General features: G+C 32.5%; 4 protein-coding genes across 7 annotated transcripts in view; 2 read left to right on the top strand and 2 right to left on the bottom strand.

The window, feature by feature from the left end:
* The first annotated feature begins 856 nt into the window (after nucleotides 1–856).
* LOC145936947 (beta-1,3-glucan-binding protein) lies at nucleotides 857–5,625 on the top strand. Of its 2 annotated transcripts, none has more exons than XM_083039639.1 (8): nucleotides 857–1,134; nucleotides 2,343–2,570; nucleotides 2,654–2,808; nucleotides 2,946–3,088; nucleotides 3,204–3,367; nucleotides 3,840–4,210; nucleotides 5,093–5,194; nucleotides 5,339–5,625. In XM_083039639.1, the coding sequence occupies exons 1-8, from the start codon at nucleotides 987–989 to the stop codon at nucleotides 5,447–5,449; spliced, it is 1,422 nt and encodes a 473-aa protein (XP_082895765.1). In that variant the 5' UTR covers nucleotides 857–986; the 3' UTR covers nucleotides 5,450–5,625. The 2 variants fall into 2 exon arrangements, with proteins under 2 accessions (XP_082895765.1, XP_082895764.1); XM_083039638.1 differs by having other exon boundaries at nucleotides 2,651–2,808.
* An 839-nt stretch (nucleotides 5,626–6,464) lies between these two features.
* Nucleotides 6,465–8,022, top strand: LOC145936953 (uncharacterized). Its single transcript, XM_083039644.1, has 2 exons — nucleotides 6,465–6,978; nucleotides 7,428–8,022. The coding sequence occupies exons 1-2, from the start codon at nucleotides 6,891–6,893 to the stop codon at nucleotides 7,844–7,846; spliced, it is 507 nt and encodes a 168-aa protein (XP_082895770.1). The 5' UTR covers nucleotides 6,465–6,890; the 3' UTR covers nucleotides 7,847–8,022.
* Nucleotides 8,023–8,040: 18 nt separating this feature from the next.
* Nucleotides 8,041–9,982, bottom strand: Mrps10 (mitochondrial ribosomal protein S10). Its single transcript, XM_083039643.1, has 5 exons — nucleotides 9,729–9,982; nucleotides 9,474–9,659; nucleotides 9,258–9,385; nucleotides 8,974–9,175; nucleotides 8,041–8,182 (listed from the first exon to the last, which is right to left on the bottom strand). Exons 1-5 carry the CDS (start codon nucleotides 9,741–9,743, stop codon nucleotides 8,132–8,134), a joined length of 582 nt encoding a protein of 193 aa, XP_082895769.1. The 5' UTR covers nucleotides 9,744–9,982; the 3' UTR covers nucleotides 8,041–8,131.
* A 400-nt stretch (nucleotides 9,983–10,382) lies between these two features.
* LOC145936944 (uncharacterized) overlaps nucleotides 10,383–19,900 on the bottom strand; it is a 55,299-nt gene continuing 45,781 nt past the window's right edge. The window contains exons 1-10 of one of the 3 annotated variants that reach the window (XM_083039631.1): nucleotides 18,683–18,798; nucleotides 18,125–18,296; nucleotides 17,595–17,923; nucleotides 17,309–17,498; nucleotides 16,340–16,503; nucleotides 14,591–14,880; nucleotides 14,284–14,509; nucleotides 13,907–14,111; nucleotides 13,200–13,760; nucleotides 10,383–13,117 (exon numbers count right to left, since the gene is read on the bottom strand). In XM_083039631.1, coding sequence (XP_082895757.1) covers nucleotides 10,950–13,117; nucleotides 13,200–13,760; nucleotides 13,907–14,111; nucleotides 14,284–14,509; nucleotides 14,591–14,880; nucleotides 16,340–16,503; nucleotides 17,309–17,498; nucleotides 17,595–17,923; nucleotides 18,125–18,278 — 4,287 coding nt within the window. In that variant the 5' untranslated portion in view covers nucleotides 18,279–18,296; nucleotides 18,683–18,798 and the 3' untranslated portion in view covers nucleotides 10,383–10,949. Of the gene's footprint in view, nucleotides 13,118–13,199; nucleotides 13,761–13,906; nucleotides 14,112–14,283; nucleotides 14,510–14,590; nucleotides 14,881–16,339; nucleotides 16,504–17,308; nucleotides 17,499–17,594; nucleotides 17,924–18,124; nucleotides 18,297–18,611; nucleotides 18,799–19,900 lie in introns of those variants that run through there. The other 2 variants (XM_083039628.1, XM_083039629.1) reach the window with 2 other exon arrangements.

Here is a 19,900-nt window from a genome sequence, read left to right as displayed (position 1 = left end):
ATTCAATAAATATTCAAAAGAGCATCTAAACGAAATAATGACAATATTGTTATAATAAATAAAATTATTACAATATTGTCATTAATTAATAAACATCATTTTATTGAAATTCTGCTAAAAAGCAAAATCAGTATCCAACAAAACAAATCTTTGTTAAAAAGAAATAATAATAAAATAAAAAGAGAAATAATTCCGTACATTTAATAACTCCTATTAAATTAAATTTTTTTTCAAGCTACGGTCGCACGGAATCCATTTGATGAAACTGTCACGTTGCGTCAGAATATGACAATTCTGTCAAATAAACTCCGCGCGACCGTATACACTGTAAAAAAAAATTTGTTAACTTGACTAAACCGTTCAACTAAATAATATTTTGTTAATTGAACATATATTAGTATTTCAGTCAAATACGTTTTGTCAAAAGTTTTGTTAGATTTAATGATTTTTTTTACAATGTAGCTTTAAATATTAGAGGAATCAGAAATTATTTCTTTTAATTGTTTTGATACACATTTTGCGAACATGATAATAAAGTGAGAAAAAGAGAGGAGACAAATTTAGTTTCCGAGAATAATTATTATGCAATATTTACTAATATACCTAGGAAAATATCGTTATAATATAAATATATTTACTTATAATAATATATTATTTTCATAGGACCTTTTTCACACAGATGCGTATGACAATATTAATTAATATGCGAAGATGACTAAAGATAGCCGGGGATTTTGAATGATTTCACATAATGATCTATCGAGGGAATCCCTGGGACAAACAGAGCCTGGCAGAATTTACATGATTACAACGAATAAAAGAAAGAAGAGACGAGCAAGGAGGGACACGATGCATATTACACTAGCAGTAGTATCAGCGAATCATTCAGTGTGCGTGCATGTACATATCAGTCTTTCTCTGAATTTCACGCGAATCTGACGCTCGATAAATATCGCGACACTTTAAGAGAATCGGCAATCATAAACATGTTTACCCGCAGAACTGATCTCGCGATGATACTTCGGCTAACGATCGTATTAGCATGCATATTCGCGAAACCGGTGTTTCCCTACGTGCTACCAGCTCCGACCTTCGAAGTACTAAAGCCGCAAGGCCTTCGAGTTTCTATACCTGGTAAGTTTGATATTGAGATTTATACAGCCCTCCAAGAAAAAGAACGTAACTATTTTAATTAAGTATTAATCTTTTCGAAAAATGTTTTTTTTTAATTAAATCGATAAAAGTCTCTTACAAGTTCAAATTACAAAGCATCATTTAACTCGTTGAAAAATTATTGTAAAAAATAATTGTTTTTATAAATTTAATTAAATTGCGATCAAGAAATTATTACATGCATTTATTGTCAAACTGTCATAATAATGATGTTGTAATCTGATCATGTAAAATGTTGGTATTTTATATATATTTAAAATATAGTTTATAAAATAATATAATATGATGTAAAAATATTGGATTAGCGATTAACGCTATAAATTATAAAAATATCGAATAATTTGCTTAACTAACTGCGAATTTATAAAAAAATGTTTCGGACAGAATTATATCTCAAATACAGCAGATGACTCAATTACGATAATTATATAGTACAAATGCGCGTATACACATACATCGCAATCATCGTCAGTGTTTATTATCAAAAGCATCGCCAGGGTCATGTCAAAACGAATGATTGTCTCAAATATCAAAACCACGTGTTTTTTATTTGAGAATTATAAACTAACATAAATATATTTTACGATTGTCCATCTTTTAAGCAATATTGATGTTCAATTTAATAATTAATTATCAAAGTTATTAACATTATCAATCATTAATTATTAACGTGGACAAGTATATGAATCTGCGTTTCAATCATTTTCTTTAGGGATTCCCTGGGGTGACCAAGATTGATCGTTATGTAAATGTAAGAAGCGTGTAATATTAAGCGGTTTTTCTTGGAGTGCTGACGTATCTCATTTTAACGCTAAATATCATTTTATCACATGTAGTATCGACCTAATGACCTATAATGACTCTATATGCAATTTCTAAAAAAGTTTTAAATCGCAAAAAACAACTTCTTTAATTATAATATCGCATCTAATATTATATTTTAAACTTTTAATTGTGTCTTTATAAGAGAACACATATATGTATATACATATATGTATATGTGTGTAAAATTGTGCAAAATAATAATAAAGACTAATTAAATAATGAAAAATATTAGGAATACATTTATATTGTAAACTACGAATTGTAGTGTGACTTTAAGATTAAAATAAGATTAAAATAAAAGAAAACAATTGCTTTTATATTTAGAAATGCATTATGATTAATAGATTCACCGGGCTTAAGATTATTCGGATTCCACGCTAACGTGAATAAGGCAATTCGCACAAACGAATACGGCGAGGTAGCCGGTAATGTTTATTTAGCGACAAACGGCCGCTGGATTTTCGAGGATCCGGAAGTGACCGTAAAAAAGAGAGATGTACTTCACTATTGGATTTATGCGCAAGTGGATGGGAATAAATACACGAGCAACGTCCAGACGTGGACGCATTCCCGTAAGATTATTTACATAAACACAGCAATTAATGAACGAAGTAACTGTATTTTTACGATAACGTATCTCTCGGATTGATAGCAGTGAAAAACCAAGAAACTGACAGTCAAGAAACTACATGGAGTTCTACTACGTCGAGATATGAAATTCCGTCCGTAGGTCGGCTATTGCTTGAAGATAATTTCAACTTTTTCAACGCGTCATTATGGAAACGCGAAATAAAGATGCCTCTAACCCCGGTGAGTGATTTCGAGGTCATCTATCATTTCTGAATCATTAAGAAAAAAATGAGTATAAAAAAAGATTAGAATACCTGATATATATTTGTATCCTCTCTTTTTCATTGAATATATAAAGATAATTTTGTTAAAATTAGGATTATGAGTTCTGCGTGTATCACAATGAAAACCATCAGCAGCTCGTGCAAATTGACGATGGTCAATTAATGATAAAGCCGATTATATTAGAGGATTCGTATGGAGAGAACGCGACTGCTTTCGGAAGATTACAACTCAATAGGTGAATATATTAGTCACCGACGTAAGAAATCTCTCTTTACTTAATGCAAATTTTCGTTCTATATTTTTTTTCTATTTATAATCCTATTTATAATCTATTTATTATTTGTTTTTAGATGTACTAGCACGATTTCTGACGAATGTTCGCGGCAAGCATTATCCTATAGCATTCTACCGCCCGTTATATCCGCGCGTCTTACTACAAAAGAGCGTTTCGTTTTGCGATACGGAAGAATCGAGATACGTGCGAGATTTCCTCGGGGCGATTGGCTATATCCAGGTAATTATATACAATCTGCGATTTGTTACGCACAAGATAATTGAAAAAAACATATTATGCAATCTAAAACAAAGTGATATTTCGTCGGACATCATAAAATGTCAGAAAATTTCTCATTTATTAATTTGTCAATCTGTCAATTTTTCATTTCAATCAATTTCTTCTAGTTTACATGTTTTTTGCTAATTGTAAGTATTTAGATTTAAAATTCTTATTTTCTGGGAGAAATTTTGAATCTTTTTTGTTCTTGACAATTTGAGATAGTTATTTTTTTCTACAAAATAGATTTTCAAAAAGAAATTAAGCTATTAAAGAACTCTCTTGAGCGAATCTAATCATAACATTGCATAATCCAAATTATTATAGTAAATATTAATAGTATTCATTAGTTTATATATATAATGAATGTATCGCGCTAAATAAAAATAAGAGAAATAAAAAACTATATATCGTTCTGTGTAATTTTTATCAGAAATGTGGCTCGAGCCAAAATATTCTACGTATGGTGCGAATTATGCCAGTGGCCGGGTTCTTTTGGGTATGACGCGCGGCAACGAGAACCTGGTAAATGCCACGGATGTTTCGAAAATTTACGACGCTCGAAGATTGGATTTTGGTATAAGAGTAGGCCCACCTTCAAACGTTCGGGAAATCCTCGTGTCGAAGATACACGAATTCGGACCGCGATGGACGCAGGATTTCCACGTATACACGACGATCTGGACCAGCGACGGCTTCACGTTTTTGATCGATGGCGAGGAAATTGGCCGAGTGAGACCTGACGAAGAAGGATGGATGAGCGGTTCCAACGCAGGCAGAAAAAATGCTCCGTTCGATCAAGAGGTAAGATCAGTGAGTTTTATTATTGCTGCACTGATACAGATAGTATCGCTGTAAAACGGAAATAATCAATGAGTTCCCGGAATCGTTTATACATGATCAAATATATAAATATATTATATATAATATATATTCTCTTTTTCTTATATTTTTAATTATTCTCCTTATTTTTATGCAGAAACAGATAAAGTATATAAGCGAAAGAGAACACATATGGGAAGGAACACAGATTCTATATATAATAATACATATTTAAATTATAATATATGTAACTATATATAATTATATATAGACAATTCTTTCCATTCTAGATTAAATTGTGAACAGAATTGCGATATTTGATTTTTTTTAGTTAAACCGAAATCGTAACTGTATCAAAATTTTAGAAATATTATATAGCACAGAATCATAAATAAAGAATTTAATTTTGGGAACAGATATAATATATAGAAAAGAAAAAGTTAGCAATATAAATTATATATAAAAAAATAGAAATTGTAAAGATAAAGAATAATCAAATTTAATAGAGAAACAAAAAAAAAAAGAAAAAAGCATAACTTTTAACAAACCGTAACTGTGACCAATACAACTGTGATTTAAACGGTTTCGGCTCGTTTCATTGATCAAGAAACCAAAACAGTTATTATATGAATGACCTTAACCATGACCGAATCTCGGAATATCATTTTGGTCCGGTTTCTTGAATGTATATAATCTTGTGCATAGTAAACAAGTATTGTAATCTTCCTATTAGAATATTCATGTCATTCGTTATCTTATATCGACGGCACAAATTGATTTTAAACATAAAATATATACCGAATATATATATATAAAATTTATAATTTTGAATATGTATAATTGATAATTTTTTTCTTATGATAGTTCTATATTACTCTCGGCGTTGGTGCGGGTGGAGTGCGTGTATTTCCGGATAATACACTCAGTTCTGGATTGTCAAAACCATGGAGAAATCTAGGTGCTAAGGTATAAATCCTTTAATACATTCGATATAACTGCATATACCTAGTTTCTGTTCTTAAGATATTCTTTTAAAATAAAAGAGAATGCGATTGATTTTTAAAATAGCTACATAAAAAATATATACACATTGGTTTTATTCAATTATAGGCAATGTTAAATTTCTGGAACTCTCGGAACAAATGGCTACCAAGCTGGAGACAAGACGATGGCGAAAAAACTGCTTTCGCGATAGATTACGTTAAAGTGTGGTCTCATTAAATCAACGCGTTGACGCCCATGTGTATAACTTATTTTTTATCATTTGTGTCATTTCTCTTATCATTCATATTTTTTTTTAATGATAGATACTCCAGACTTTCTCGAATGACGTTTATATACAAGTAGCTATTCGATATTACTGTATTAGATATTAATAAAAATCAGCAAGTCAATTACCTTCTGATTCAACGATATTATAATACTCGATGCGTGAAATCCTTTTTGTAATCCAAGAATTTTGTAATTGGAATGCACTGTTTCTCTACAGAGGAGAGTGAACGATATCCTATCCGCGAAATCGGAAAGAAATTCAGGGTCGCCCGGAGCTGGTTCTACCTTTAATGCTTCTTCCATTAACCGCTCAGACGATCATCCTCTGATAATGCTCCTGACATGAACAGAAAAATTTCTTAAATGACGTTTATGAAGGACATGTTTTCCACGTTTAGCAAAGCAGATTTTCCGAAGCAATAGATCATTATTCGTTAATTAACTTTTTCTACATATTTTGTAATCTTAGCAGTGCATCTCCTCTCTTTTTTTTTAACAGATAGTATTTTTATATTCTTGTTAGATAAAAATAGAAAAATATATCTATTATATATTTCTAGTTGTAATCCATAAATATAAGAAAATAAAAAAAAATCAATTTATACGTAGTTATATATATATTTCGAAGTTTACATCATTACATCATTGCATGAAACGTAATAACGTACGTATCCTGTAGATCTAAAAATACCGTACTAGATTTGATACATTGTGGCAACTGGTTGTGAAGGTCATCCTGTGCGAAATCAGGCTCGATTTTACTCGGAAGTTTCGCTTTCCCGGCGAACATAATCTCGAACGTACAAGAGAAACTCAAAGACTTCCAAGATCGTACTGAAGTGTTTCATGCTTTGATGTTGACATAAATATATATTTTTTAAACGACTTATAAGGAAACCAGACATAGAAAAGAAAGAACAATTCGTACGCAATGTGCCGACTTTCGACCTGGTCCATCTTTCAAACCGGTTTACCTCGGAAACAAGAAAAAAAGTGGCATCGCGCGGTCTTTCTTCCGTCTGCTTCGCAGTGGTCCTGCTTGATGTACTCTGTCGGAGAGCCAATTAATTTAACATCTACTACGGCGCGCACGTGTGTACTTTTACGCTCTATCGTAGCACAGAAGATCTCGACAAAGTCGAACGACCTCATCTTCGGCTTCGACGGCTCTTGTCCGGTTTCGTTCCCTCTTCTACGGCGACGTGACTTTTTCCTCGCGAACAGTCGATCGATAGCTCTCGCGGTAGCTACTACGACTTCCTCTCGTAGAGTCGCCGGATAAAATTCAAACTGTGTGCTCAACTCTCTGTAAAAAATTTACTGAATGTTAACTTAATTCTTCATCACATTTAACCGGTCATCCACTTGTCAAGATCTCAAGTGATAAATAATGATACTAAAAAAGATGACTGTTATTTTAATAATCTTCATTTGGGCTCGTGATTCTTTGGCGGGTTGTCACCGCTCAAGACGCTCAAGTAAGTTAAAAAAAACAAATAAATATTATAATTATTTGATATTTGATCAGATAAGATTATGACGTTGTCGGAATTATGTATGTAAGTTTTTAAAACTAATAAGTATCTTTTTTATACGTTTTCCGGATATGTTGTTTAGCTAATATGTACATGTACATATATATGACATCGATTTATTGCCTCTATTGAATGCAAGTTTCCATAAAATCATATACATACATATTCAGAAAATGTCATTGAGATTATCGAATATTTAAATATAATTAATCGTCATTACGTCATAGTCAGTTTCTGCATCTCACAATGCACGCGATTAAATAATAAAAAAAACATGATTAAATAAACGTATCGAGTTGATTTATAAAACCGGATCTATATATGTTTATATATAATTATATAATTAGATAAGAATGATAGATAATTAAAAATTTATGAGAATTTCATTTCAGACAACGAATACATACTACACAGATGTACAGCTACCGCGGAATTAATTAGGAGACACAGGAACGGGGAAGGTGCGAGCTCGCGCAAAACCGAGGACGATTCGTCTTCTCGCTTGCAAATAAAACAGAGAGATCCTGAGATTTTCACGGCAACGATTCTAGCAGACGCTTCTCAATCCGAGACTCCGAGCGGTGTCTATCGACGTATGACCCATATGAGGAGACGCGGTAGCGGACACGCGCGTCGAATCACGGGCGAACATTTGGCAGATACACCCCTCAGGACCCTCAATATAGATGTACCGCAAGGCAGACCGTCGGCCTTCAAGAGAAAGAACCCGTTGCCGGAACTTGCGTACGATGCATCGGGCAGAAAAATCGACTCGTCGCCGCGTGTAATAATTATCAAACCTGTAACTTAACACCCTTCTAACGATGCTTGACGTAATCCGTATAACAATTAATTGTAATAATTTAAATAAAATCGCGCTGCAGTTTTCTGTCAAGCAACAATTTATAAAAAAAAAATTCCCGTATTCTTTTATACTATATTATATTATTTATGTTATTATCGATAAGATGTGAGAGATTATTTTCGAATATTGTATTAAATACATTTCAAGCGTATTTTTGCTTTATAATTCATATCAAGAAATTATCTACAACAGGTTGTATAATATAAACAATTGTTCATATGTTTTATATAGTTATACTTTACACATTGCAACTATACTCTCTGGCAACTTTTGTATTTCAACCTGCAAATAGAAATTCTTAGATAAACAAGATGCAAAAATAATAAAAATAATAAACATAGAAAAAATTGAAACATGTAAACAAAAATCAGGGATGCATTTTTTGAAATAGATGTATTTAAAATGGAAATATAAAATGTAAAGTGCCTATTTTGTATTTAAAATACATGTTTTCAAAAACTATTTTACATTTATATTTAAGTAGTTTTTATTACCCATTTTTCATTTGAAATGCATTTTTCTTGCAAACTAAAAATTAATTGAGATATCAATAATATGTATATATAATAATCACAATGTTATTAAATAAGTCATTAAGTAAATATTATTTGTAAACAATATTATTTGTAAACAATAATAAACATTTTTGTAATTCCACGTGTAAATACATATTTATGTAAGTTTTTGTTTAAAAATATATAAAGTTTAAAGAATTTATAAAAGAATGCTTATAAAGAAAGTTTATAAAGTTTATAGAAATTTAATAAAAAAAGAAATAAGAATTTAAATATAAGTAATAATTGTGAGAAGTAAATAATAAAAAAATAAGAATTTAAATAAATAAATAAGTATATACATAAATATAAATATTTGAAAAAACCATTTCTATTAAAAAAAAATCACTTAAAAAATGCCTATTTTCCATTTTCTATTTTAATTGGGTATCTAAAAATCATTTTGCATTTTCAAAAGCTTCCAACCATTTTGTATTTTCTATTTTAAATGAATTTGGAAACCCATTTTGCACATCCCTGACAAAAATATTGCATTTAAAAAATTGTAATATTTTTAACCTTGGTCACTTTCATTGCCACTCCTTCTGGCAAATTTCTCTGAAGATATTCTATAAAAGTATCCGCTGTCGACCCAGTTAGTTTCAAAAAATCCAGGTAACGGTAATAAGTTCTGATTTCATATTGTACTCGATGCTTTTTATGAACGTGAGCAGACTTCAGCACCGTCCACCGTTCATGGATAGCTTTACGTGGCGCTGTACTAATAAAGATACATTTTGACATTTTGATACACCGACACAAATAATTGGCCAAATGTTAGGTCAAATGACTGGCGAACTTACTTTCTACATACATTGATATTTAAATGATTCGCAGCCATCGTCGCAAATTCTCCATAGCTCTTCAACACCGCTGGATCATTTCCCCTGACTTCAATCTCGATTTTCTTGTATAATTTATCCGATGTGTCCTAAAGAAAGAAGAGTCTCTGTTTTCAACTCTGTTTTTGTATGAATGTTAAATAAATCCAAAAATATGACATTTTTCACAAAATTTACCGTGTTCGTCGAAAGTAAAATCGACTGTTCCCTCGTCGAGTCTTGCTGCTGCTCATCCTGTCGTATCGAGGTTGAAAATTTCACGAAGGACGCGTTGTCTCGTAGAAATTTACGCGCAAGAACGCTGGCGTGTTCCGAGTCACATTGAACGACACCAGTGACGATATTCTTGAGAAGAAATGGTATCTGACGAAAGGGTTAAATAACACAGATTAATTTACAATCGATTCGAATTAATGTCACATTGATTTTCACCTTTGTCAGGAACATTTCTCGTGGTTACCGGTTCAGGTTACTTCCTTCTGGATACATAAACACCATCTTGGAAACGCAGGGGTGTCGCTCGTCTTCGGACATGCGAACTAAAATCGGTCACGTGACAAGAAGTGAAGAATAGAAGCTATATTTGAAAACAATGTGCTTATACATATATTTTTATCTTATATATAATCTTATTATAATTAATATTACAATAATCAATCTGATATTATAAATTACAATTATATTTGATGTTATAAATATATACGAACTGCATTTGTTTATAAATATAATTTCTATGCAAAGAGAGAAATATGTTTAATACACACATATTATACTAAAATACTATATGTGTTGTATAAGCATAAATTTCTTATTTTTTAGATTTTGGAATATTTATAGGAAACTTACAAACATTTAGAGCATTATATATTTAATTACATGTATAATTTATATAATATAATAATATTTATAATATATAATATATAAAATTATATATTATATTATATACATTTATATTATATAATATTATATAATAATATATAATAAATGATATTTGATAGAAGCTAATTTAATTTTACCACACTGTTATAATTTAGATTATTTATAATAGGCACGTATATCCTATTTCATAATTTCATACATAATACATAAACTCCAATGCAATTTATTTTCAGAAATACTTTAGTGGGAGATACATTCCATTATTTCATACATATAGATATCTCAACTTTGTTTATGCAAAATTATGTATGTACAATGTTCATAATATAAACGTACAGTTTATTTTTATATCTCTAAAAGTCATGCAATCAATTGTTATCTAAAGAGGAATATGTCTGAAAATATTGAAAAGAAAAAAATTTTTATCGAAATAACTAAATTAATAATAAAATATGTATCACTGTATTATGTATATCACTTGGAACGAGAATGATGGAAATATAAAAAAGCACTATTGCCATTTTCACAATCCAACTCACATTATAAAGAGAGACAACTATTCTAACATATATTTTAACGTACATATTCTGCAACTTATATTATTTTATTTAACTTATCAACACATACTTGTTACTCTATAATATAACAATATAGAACCAAAAGGAAACTTGCGTTCTTCGTGTCACAAACTGAAAAGTTTTCGAGATAATAATTATAAATGTAAAGTCTAAATCATCATTATTAATTCAGTGTAACATTAAAACGTCTCTCGTTTTAACGTCGATTGGTCATAAAAGACCGCGATTGCGATTGCGATGAAAAGTTATTATAGTTCGATGGCTGCCATGCTGCAACATTGTTACCTCCTCCCTGCCAATTGGACGATAATGGTACTTTCTTATTCACATCGTTCAGAGGTAACCAGCGCGATTCGTTCATATTCGGATTACCGCTGTTCTGACCCGGTTTTGTCGGAAAAGCTTGCGGTTTGTTCTGCCAATTGTCCTTGGACTTGGTCCAGGAATCCCCCTTGTCGGCCTCTCTCGACCAACCGGACGACGATGCCATCTGTTTATCAAGATTCATCCATCTTTCCTTCATCCCGAGATTATTACCCTCGTCGCCCCAGGGATCTCGTGCGTCTTCCGGCAGATCGTTCCACTCGTCCTTGTCTCCTTGATTCCAGGAGTCATTAGACTGATCCCACGATGATATGGAGTTTCGCGGTTTGTCCGCGTTCATCATCCAAGGCTCTTTGTTGCGACCACCCAGACTCTCCTTGCTGCGATTCCAGGTTTCGCCGCTGGTTCCTGACCTGGTCGAACCGGACCATCTATTGTCCGAGACCTGCCACGGTTCCTTTATACCGGATTTTGCGAGCGGTTGCTTCGGGCCCCACGAATTTCCGTGGAATGTGGAAGAATCTCTGCTGTCCCAAGGCTTCTCTTGGTTAGCCGGCTTGGCGTATCTATCGTTATTGGACGAACCCTGCCAGTTCGTTGTCGATTGTCTCTCGTTACGCCAAACGTTCTCGGATCTGTCGTTCATGGATCTTTGCCAAGTGCTGCTCTGTTCGATGGCGCCGCGACTAGGTATGTCCCATTCGTCCGCGAATCTATTCGACGGCGGACTTTGACGTCTAGGAGGCGGGGACCCCTGGCATCTCGGCGGCGAGAAGCGTCTCATGCTGGGCGAGTGATGCCTGGAGGGTGGAGGCATCATGTCTCTTGACGGCGACATCATTCTGCCGACTGGCGAGACGGGTCTTCTGTCTGTGGACATCTGATGACCCATAGGCGACATCGGTCGTCTCATAGGGGATATCGGTCTCCTCGGGTCGGGAGACAGCTGTCTCGCATCGTACAGTCCTACCGGTGACATTTGTCGTCTCGGTGGAGACATTTGTGGCCTCGGCGGCGACATGTGACATCGTACTATCGGTGATATCCGGCCGGTCATCGATCGTCTGGGCATCGGTGACATTTGTCGCCTCGGCGGAGACATAGGAGCTCGATTGGGCGACGAAAACGGACGTCTCGGTGGACTAACTTGGAGTCTACCACCGGACGAAGACGCCATGTGATGCCTTAACGGCGAGGCTGGTCGCCTCTGGGGCGAATATTCACGGTGTGAAGAAGAATCGTGTACTTCGTACGGCCTGTCCGGAGGGAGATGTCTCCTAGGCGGCGAACATTGGCGTCTGGGTGGTGACAATAGTGGACGTTTCGGTGAAAATCTATTCGACGGTGACGTTCGATGTCTAAATGACAGATCCGGTCTCTTCATCGGGGAAGCCGCCGGCTTCCTGGATCCCGCGTCGTTCCAGTGATTTTTATCGAAGTTTTTATTCCTATTCCAAGAATTGGAATCTTGATTCTGTTGCCTACCTCTGTTATTGGATAATGATTTTATCGACATCGGCATCACCGTGTCCGGCTCTAGCGGTGCCAAATTGTGATACTTCTTGAATTTCGGTTTATGATCTTCGGTCTCCAAATATTCCTTATTCGGCGCAGTAATAACGATATCCTGAGCCCGGGTCTCTTGTACAAATCGACCTTTTAACAGTGGATCGTCATCGAATTCCTTCTTTACGTGAAGCTGATCGGTCTCGGGCGGGGCGATACGATCCCACACTGAACGTGGCAATTGATTCTGAAGCTTATTGGTTTGATCGAGAACCAAACTTAAGACATTTTTTATTTCTTTAGCGGTCGTCACGTCAACCGTAGGAGATGGACCGCTTAATTTCTCTTTCGCTGCTTCGAGAATTTCTCGACTTTCATTCACTTTTTGTATCAAGTCCGCATCAATACGGTTGCTCGACAACTTTTTCCTCAAATCGACTTGTTCTTTATTCTCTTTCGTCTTTTTCTCGAATAACGGATTAATGCGAAGTGCCGAGTTTTCATGGAACCAATTCTTTTTCTTAGCAGCAGCATCTGATTAATGAGAAAAAAAAAGTTATATATTATAGAGATGTATATAAGATGTTTAATTAGATATTTATATTATCAAACTTACCTTGTTGCCATGGTTTAAATCCAGGTTTTTCAAATTTATTCACTTTTTTAGGTATTTCTATTATCTCGGGCGAATGATCTCGCTTCAATTTTATTTTACCCTTCACCGGTGAACTTGAACCGCTTTTCGTGAAAGTTGCCTTTTTCGAGAGGCCTAAGAATTTGGATTTTTTCTCAAGTTCGACTTTCGCTAATGGATTCTTCCTTAATTGTACATCGGCACTTTCAGTTGGGTCATTAATTATTATTTTCTTCTCTAATTCTCTAGTGTTATCCAACGATTTACTCTCCTCGTCCAGCATCTTGAGGAACCACGGCTGCGTGAGTCTATGCATGAATCTACGTTCCATTAGGATAACTGCTTCGAAATGGGGCCCGTTAGGCAATATGTCGACGACGCATGCACGAACCGGCATGAACGGATGGCACGACGGATTAAAATCACCTTCTATAGGTCGTGCAAGTTCTAATATCGCCCGGACCGATTGTTTTGTCAATGTGGTGACCATCACGATACGTCGTAGAGAGGTAATTTTTCGTAAAGCTGTCATTACTTCAATGGCTAAAAGATATCATCAAACTTTAAAGTTTTATTATCGAAGGACAATGTCCTTGTGACCGGAACACGCGCGCTAAATTTTAATCCTTATTGATTAATCGCCAATATTAATAAAATATTAAAAAAAAAAAAAAGAATGTTTTTCATACCTCTACCCATATTGGTGTTCGCGTTGACTATGCTGTAAGTCACGCGATTTTTATTGTGTAAATCACGCGCAGCGTTTAGCTTATTCACGACTTCGAACGCAGATCCCGCTATGAAAGACACGTTATACACATTGTTCAAATTGCATGTTAGTTTAGCTTCTTCTATCTCCGAAGGTGAATCAATTCCTATCACTTCTCGACACCTCTGTTATAAATATGCAATGACATATTAATTGTTCTGTATCATATTAATTTGGTTTGTTTATATAATAACTTTGACGTTAGGATAATAACGTCATATATTGTTTCATTTGATTTGCTTAATAATGCGTTCGCGCTTACATGCATATCTCGTCACAAGTCGCACATGTACTTACAGATGCTATTGTAAGTCCGATCACACCAATTCCACAACCGACTTCGAGTACTGTTGTTTTTTGCGTCGGTTTAAGCATATCAGCGACGGTTTTGGTGACATTCCACGCACCAGCAGCGTTAGACCAAAAGTTTGTCTTTGGCGTAAGCTGTACTTTTAAATTACCCACAACTTCATTTAGAGCCTGCGCTCCTGTCAAGAATGTTGTAATAGCGCTATCATCGTATCTGAAACGAATGCAGTGACATATGCAGAGATTTCTGCTTTTTTTTAGAAGCAAAGCTTCTTCATCTTGTCGAGGTTCTTACTTGTTTATCGATTTGCAGTAAAGGGATTTGACATTACAATTCTTCCCCGCACCGGACTCATATATCTGCTTCAAACGATTCATGGTGGTGTGATTGATATTCTTTCCGGTTGCAAAAAGCATGAGCTCATCTTTGCTATTGCAACGTACTAATAACCACGACCATTCTTTTCTGTTAGATTGTCCTGTAGCTTTCTTTGAATCCACATCCATAGATGTATCATCTGGATTCTCATTAAAAGTTATCGCATCTTGAATTGATATCGTTGTTTGCAGAAAATCTTCAAATATCTGTATATCAATAATCATTGATATATCAATTACAGCCATTATTATGTAATTTTAATTATGTCTGATACTGTTGCATATATTTAGGTTTATATATATATATATTTTTTTTTTAGAATGATATATACATATATATACATATATACATGTATTAGAATGATCAAATTGCAACAACATATCAATTATTATAATTACTTTCATGTTACACATCAATAAATTATTGCACTTTTATCATTTTGTTATTAATGTATTTCACAAGTTTATTTTATAAATTGATAAACTTGCACACTTGTCTATATATGGATTTAATTTACAATTAAATTTATAATATATACAATAGATAGTCTAAAACTATATAAACACATTCTGAGTGTTTCCATTTTATGTAATTAAACCCATTGCCATTGCGTGTGCATTCTGTTCATTGTTCATATCATATCGTAGTCTTGCTATTTAAACCGTAATACTTTCGAAGTTGCATTATTTGCATCACAGTATAAATAATTCTGATTATTAATATGTGCTGTATGCATGTCAATTATCATCATTTTTTTCTCTTTTCTGTCAAAAAATGCGTTCATGCTTATATGATGTAAAGGTGTATCAGAAGATATGCATCTGATATTCATTATGCTTTGTAATGATGATGCCGTGTATTATATTGCACACACAATACAATACACACACACACACACATTTTGCGTAAGGTATTTATTATATATATTATATATATATTTGTTATATATATATATATATATATATAATATATACATATAAGTTTCTTCATATGAAGAGAATGTTGTATATCTTCAATGATGAATTTCTATCAAGTTCATTCATTACATTACATCTTATGTGCACATGTATATTATTGTATTTAAATTTCAATTTTATTTTCTTCTTCTTATTGTATCTGTATTATCAATCCTGTTGCGATATTAGCAACATCTGGATTTTGAATGCAATCATCCTATCACATATATAATAGCAACTTCCGAAGACTTATTTTAGTATGTATATAATTGCATATCCTTATAGAATTAATTTTACTGTATATTATTTTAGAAATATATTTTGTTATTTTATATAATAGCATTTAAGTGTTTGATAAAATTATTTATCTACTTTGTCACAAGACAGTATTGTCTTCATTATAATTTTATACATGTTAGATACGTGTTAAATAGAAATACTTTATATTTTGCAGAAATTTATATAACATATATATGATTATTGATTATTGTCTATAATTAAATTCAAATCATTCAGTTTTTGCAAAATAAGAAATGTTTATGAATGCATATATGTATGCCTTAAATAAAAAACTAAAAATTTTATGTATTAAACTGCATCCATGCACCAAAAATATAAATTGAGGAAAAAGTTTGTTTGTTTTTTTATCACTATAAAAAAAGCTATATACAAAGAAACAAAACAAATAAACTTTTTCTAATAAATTTACCTTGACAGCATTCAATACAAAAGATGGAAATTCTGCCAAATTATCAGTATTAACACCTCCTGCTCCCATCGGTTCAAGACGCCAGACTACTTTGAAACATTTTTTATTAGAGGAACCTGGATTGTCCTCTTCCTTTATCGGGATCTGTATATGTTTTTTACTACCTGCACATACCATTCACACATGTATATAACTCATTGCATTATTTATTATTATTATTTAGTTATATTATAGAAGATATCAAATTTTGTATATCTTTTTTTTTCACAATATTTCTAGTTAAGAGATTTTATTAAATCTTTGATGGATTAGACTCACAATTGCACTGCATAAAGTTTCTCATTATATTTTTAACTCTTATTATATTATGTATTATATTATAAATGTCTATAGAGTTATGTTATATAAAAACAATTAAATTTTTAAAATAAAAACTTGATTGTTCATCAAAGGCTTAATAAATATATAAGAGTCTGATACCAAATTGAAGCAAGATTTCTAAAAAAATGTTAAATAATTTAGAAAGAGATATAGTTTCTTACAGCTACACACATATACAGTATATTAAATTTCTGTATAAATCTATAATTGTGTTTGAGAGTTAAAAGGCTATAAAGGGAAAAGAAAATGTTACATCTATAAATAAATCTCTCATAAAAAAATAAGGAGCAGACAAATATACTTATTAGACAGATAATTCTATTTATTATTATTATTATTATTCTGGAAATTGTTTTAAAATGATAATACTCTAATAGAATATGTGAATATACTATTAATGTAAAAATGTAAACCATACATTCTTAAATTAAAAGAACTTAAAATATATATGTATTCAGAAACTAATTGCATAACTGTTGATAAATGAACAAATAGTTTGATATTTTTATGTTGTGCTTTTAAGATATAAATGAAATAAAGTGCAATATATCGAGATCTTTTAAAGATATTATCTTTTTTTATACTCACATAGAAACTTCCAACGATTGGTGTGTGGTTTAATTAATGAACAACGTCGAGGCGGATCTATCTTACACATGGGGGATCCCTCTATTTTTTCTATCCTTTCTAACCATTTTTCATAAGAAGGATAAGAAACTGATAACACTCGAGCTAATTTCGACAATCTCTCTCTCAAAAGTGCTTCTTTCTCTACAATCTAAAAAAATTAATTTTTATATAACTTGGAGCATGTCTTTTTATAAAATTTTTAATTAATTCAGTTTAAAAAGTATGAGATTATACACAATATTACCTTTTTCTCATACCACTTTTGCTCGGTAGGTTCATCAATCACTGTTACTTCTTCTTGCTCCTGATCTTCTTTTCCTATTATAGAAGATTCAGATTGACTAACTTCCTTCATAGATTGATCTACACCAAAGGTTTCGGGATCCAATTCAATATTTTCTATCACATCCAGATGATGCATCACATCTTCATCCGTCACTTCCTTCTGCGTATCCATCTGATCTAAGCTGATATCAGCAGTAAAATCAGTAGCATCATTGTTTAATTCCTGATCGCACTCTACCTCCATCGGAACTGGTTTATCAATGTCGTCGTTACGAGAATTCGTATTGCCTGCAATACAATAAACACATTTTGATGATACAATATAAATGATAAATTATTACAGAACGCTTCTCTCAAAAATGTTACGTAATCTTAAATTACAAATTATACAATAATATACGATATATATCTAATATGCTAGATAAAATCAATTAAATTAATTATCAAAAATGTTCTATATACAACACTTTAATTGCATTTTTGTCGCACCATTATTAGTCTCAGGCTCTTGTTGTTGCGTGGTACTGTCTGTCTTTGGGCAAGTATCCTCGACATCCTCTGTCCGAGTAGTACTTTCAACTGTTTCAGGCGTCTTCTCTCCCGTACATTCGTCTATTACCTCGTAGTGCTCATCTTTGTTCATGATTGTCCCGGTGTCGCTCTGTAAATTCAAACTACATGTATATATAAGTTTATACAAAGCGATTATAACGTTGAAATAAACCACAATCGATAAACATTTTTCGAATAATCCTATCGGGTTAAAATTGCATCTCTACGACATACAATTGCAGGTTAAAGCGAACGAACTTAACTCGCATGCTAAAATAAAGGAGGAGGAAATAAAATGACATTCGCGAGGAAGACCTTATCGCCTTGCGGTATCAACAGCTATATGACGTAATGCAATGACTGGTAAGAGGAGTGATGGGATATAATTGCCATAGTAATGTATATATGCGATAATTCAGCGTACGTATGATCTCGACGTTTGGTTTCGGTTGTTTACGAGATCAACGTGCATCGATTCTTATCAATGTACGTTACCTTTGTCTATGAAAACGAACGTCAAAGCAAGATCGCTTTCACACTGCGAGCCCGATTCCTGCTTCGCTCTTGCTTCGTATCCATAGATACTGAATATATAGACTGTCCATAAGATTAGCACGGACATGAACCAAATAATCGATGGTATCGAAAAGTGTATGTGGATACGTAGTTCCAATTCCTAAAAGTGGATGCACGGCGCTGCTGTACGGCCTAGTAAAAGCTGGCCAAGATATTATATATGAGCTTGTCAACGATTGGCTACTTACTAGGGAATTTCTTTAGGGAAATGTTACTAAGTTTTGTTGAAAACCCGTCCTAAAAATAATGTCATGAGAATATGTCTTCAATGGACATATATCGATATCTATCGATGTCATATATCGATATAAAATATAAAATTTATATTGTTTGGATTCTCTCTTCTTATAGATCTAAATCTAAAAAATGATGTATATTGACACATATATATGTAATACATATTTGTATATTATTAAAAAATAACTATTTATATATCTATCAATTTCTTTGTGAGGATTCGCGATATTCGAATTATAAAATAAAGGTAATATAAAATAATATATTTAATTTTATAGGCAAGAATTGTTACATACTGTAATAATATGTATAATTTTAGAAGATTTCTTTGTTATAAAATAACTCTAAGCTCCTATATTTAAACAAAACATATTATGCACCAACAACTGGATTATAATTTAACACTTTTTAAATTATATTTCACATTATTAGTAATAATATTAAATCTTGAATTTCGTTTTTTAAATCTTAAAGAGTTATTTTTTCTCTTTCAATCCTGACAGGAAATAGCTACACAAAGAAATTTTTTTTTTAATTTTCAATCTTTTATATTACGTATAAAATAATAAAATAATATTGTAATATTTTATAATAGCAGTTTTGATTATTTCTGATATATATATTTGTTTCATTATACAATAATCTTTATAATTCACAGTTCTATAATTAATAAAAACGTTTCATCTTTCTCTATATACATTGTAACTCGAATAATTTTGTTAAAATATTGAAATTGACAGATAATTTATGACTTTTCATTAATCTGTCATGCATGTAATAATTCGTTTAAGTAATTAGCTCGCTCACATAGACATACAAACACACGTGTGCGCAATTTACTATTTTTTAAATTCCCAACTAAGGATAATGCAGACCTATCTTCCCTTACTACCCCTTCTG

This window comes from Prenolepis imparis, unplaced genomic scaffold (genome assembly GCF_030444845.1).
Source record: "Prenolepis imparis isolate NDT839.2.m4 unplaced genomic scaffold, iyPreImpa1.0 SCAF_6, whole genome shotgun sequence".
Taxonomy (NCBI): Eukaryota; Metazoa; Arthropoda; class Insecta; order Hymenoptera; family Formicidae; genus Prenolepis; species Prenolepis imparis.
The sequence above is the reverse complement of the archived record's forward strand: the minus strand, read 5'-3'. Positions and strand labels throughout refer to the sequence as shown.

Bases quoted from the DNA above. Each gene is read 5' to 3' on its own strand.
- LOC145936947 (XM_083039638.1), top strand. From the start codon at position 987: ATGTTTACCCGCAGAACTGATCTCGCGATGATACTTCGGCTAACGATC. The intron at 1,135-2,342 runs GTAAGTTTGATA...TATGATTAATAG, and splicing joins CCTTCGAGTTTCTATACCTG to ATTCACCGGGCTTAAGATTA. The intron at 2,571-2,650 runs GTAAGATTATTT...TCGGATTGATAG, and splicing joins CCAGACGTGGACGCATTCCC to CAGTGAAAAACCAAGAAACT.
- LOC145936953 (XM_083039644.1), top strand. From the start codon at position 6,891: ATGATACTAAAAAAGATGACTGTTATTTTAATAATCTTCATTTGGGCT. The intron at 6,979-7,427 runs GTAAGTTAAAAA...ATTTCATTTCAG, and splicing joins TCACCGCTCAAGACGCTCAA to ACAACGAATACATACTACAC.
- Mrps10 (XM_083039643.1), bottom strand. The intron at 9,386-9,473 runs GTAAATTTTGTG...TTCTTTCTTTAG, and splicing joins TTTTACTTTCGACGAACACG to GACACATCGGATAAATTATA. The intron at 8,183-8,973 runs GTTAAAAATATT...TTCTATTTGCAG, and splicing joins TGGCAATGAAAGTGACCAAG to GTTGAAATACAAAAGTTGCC.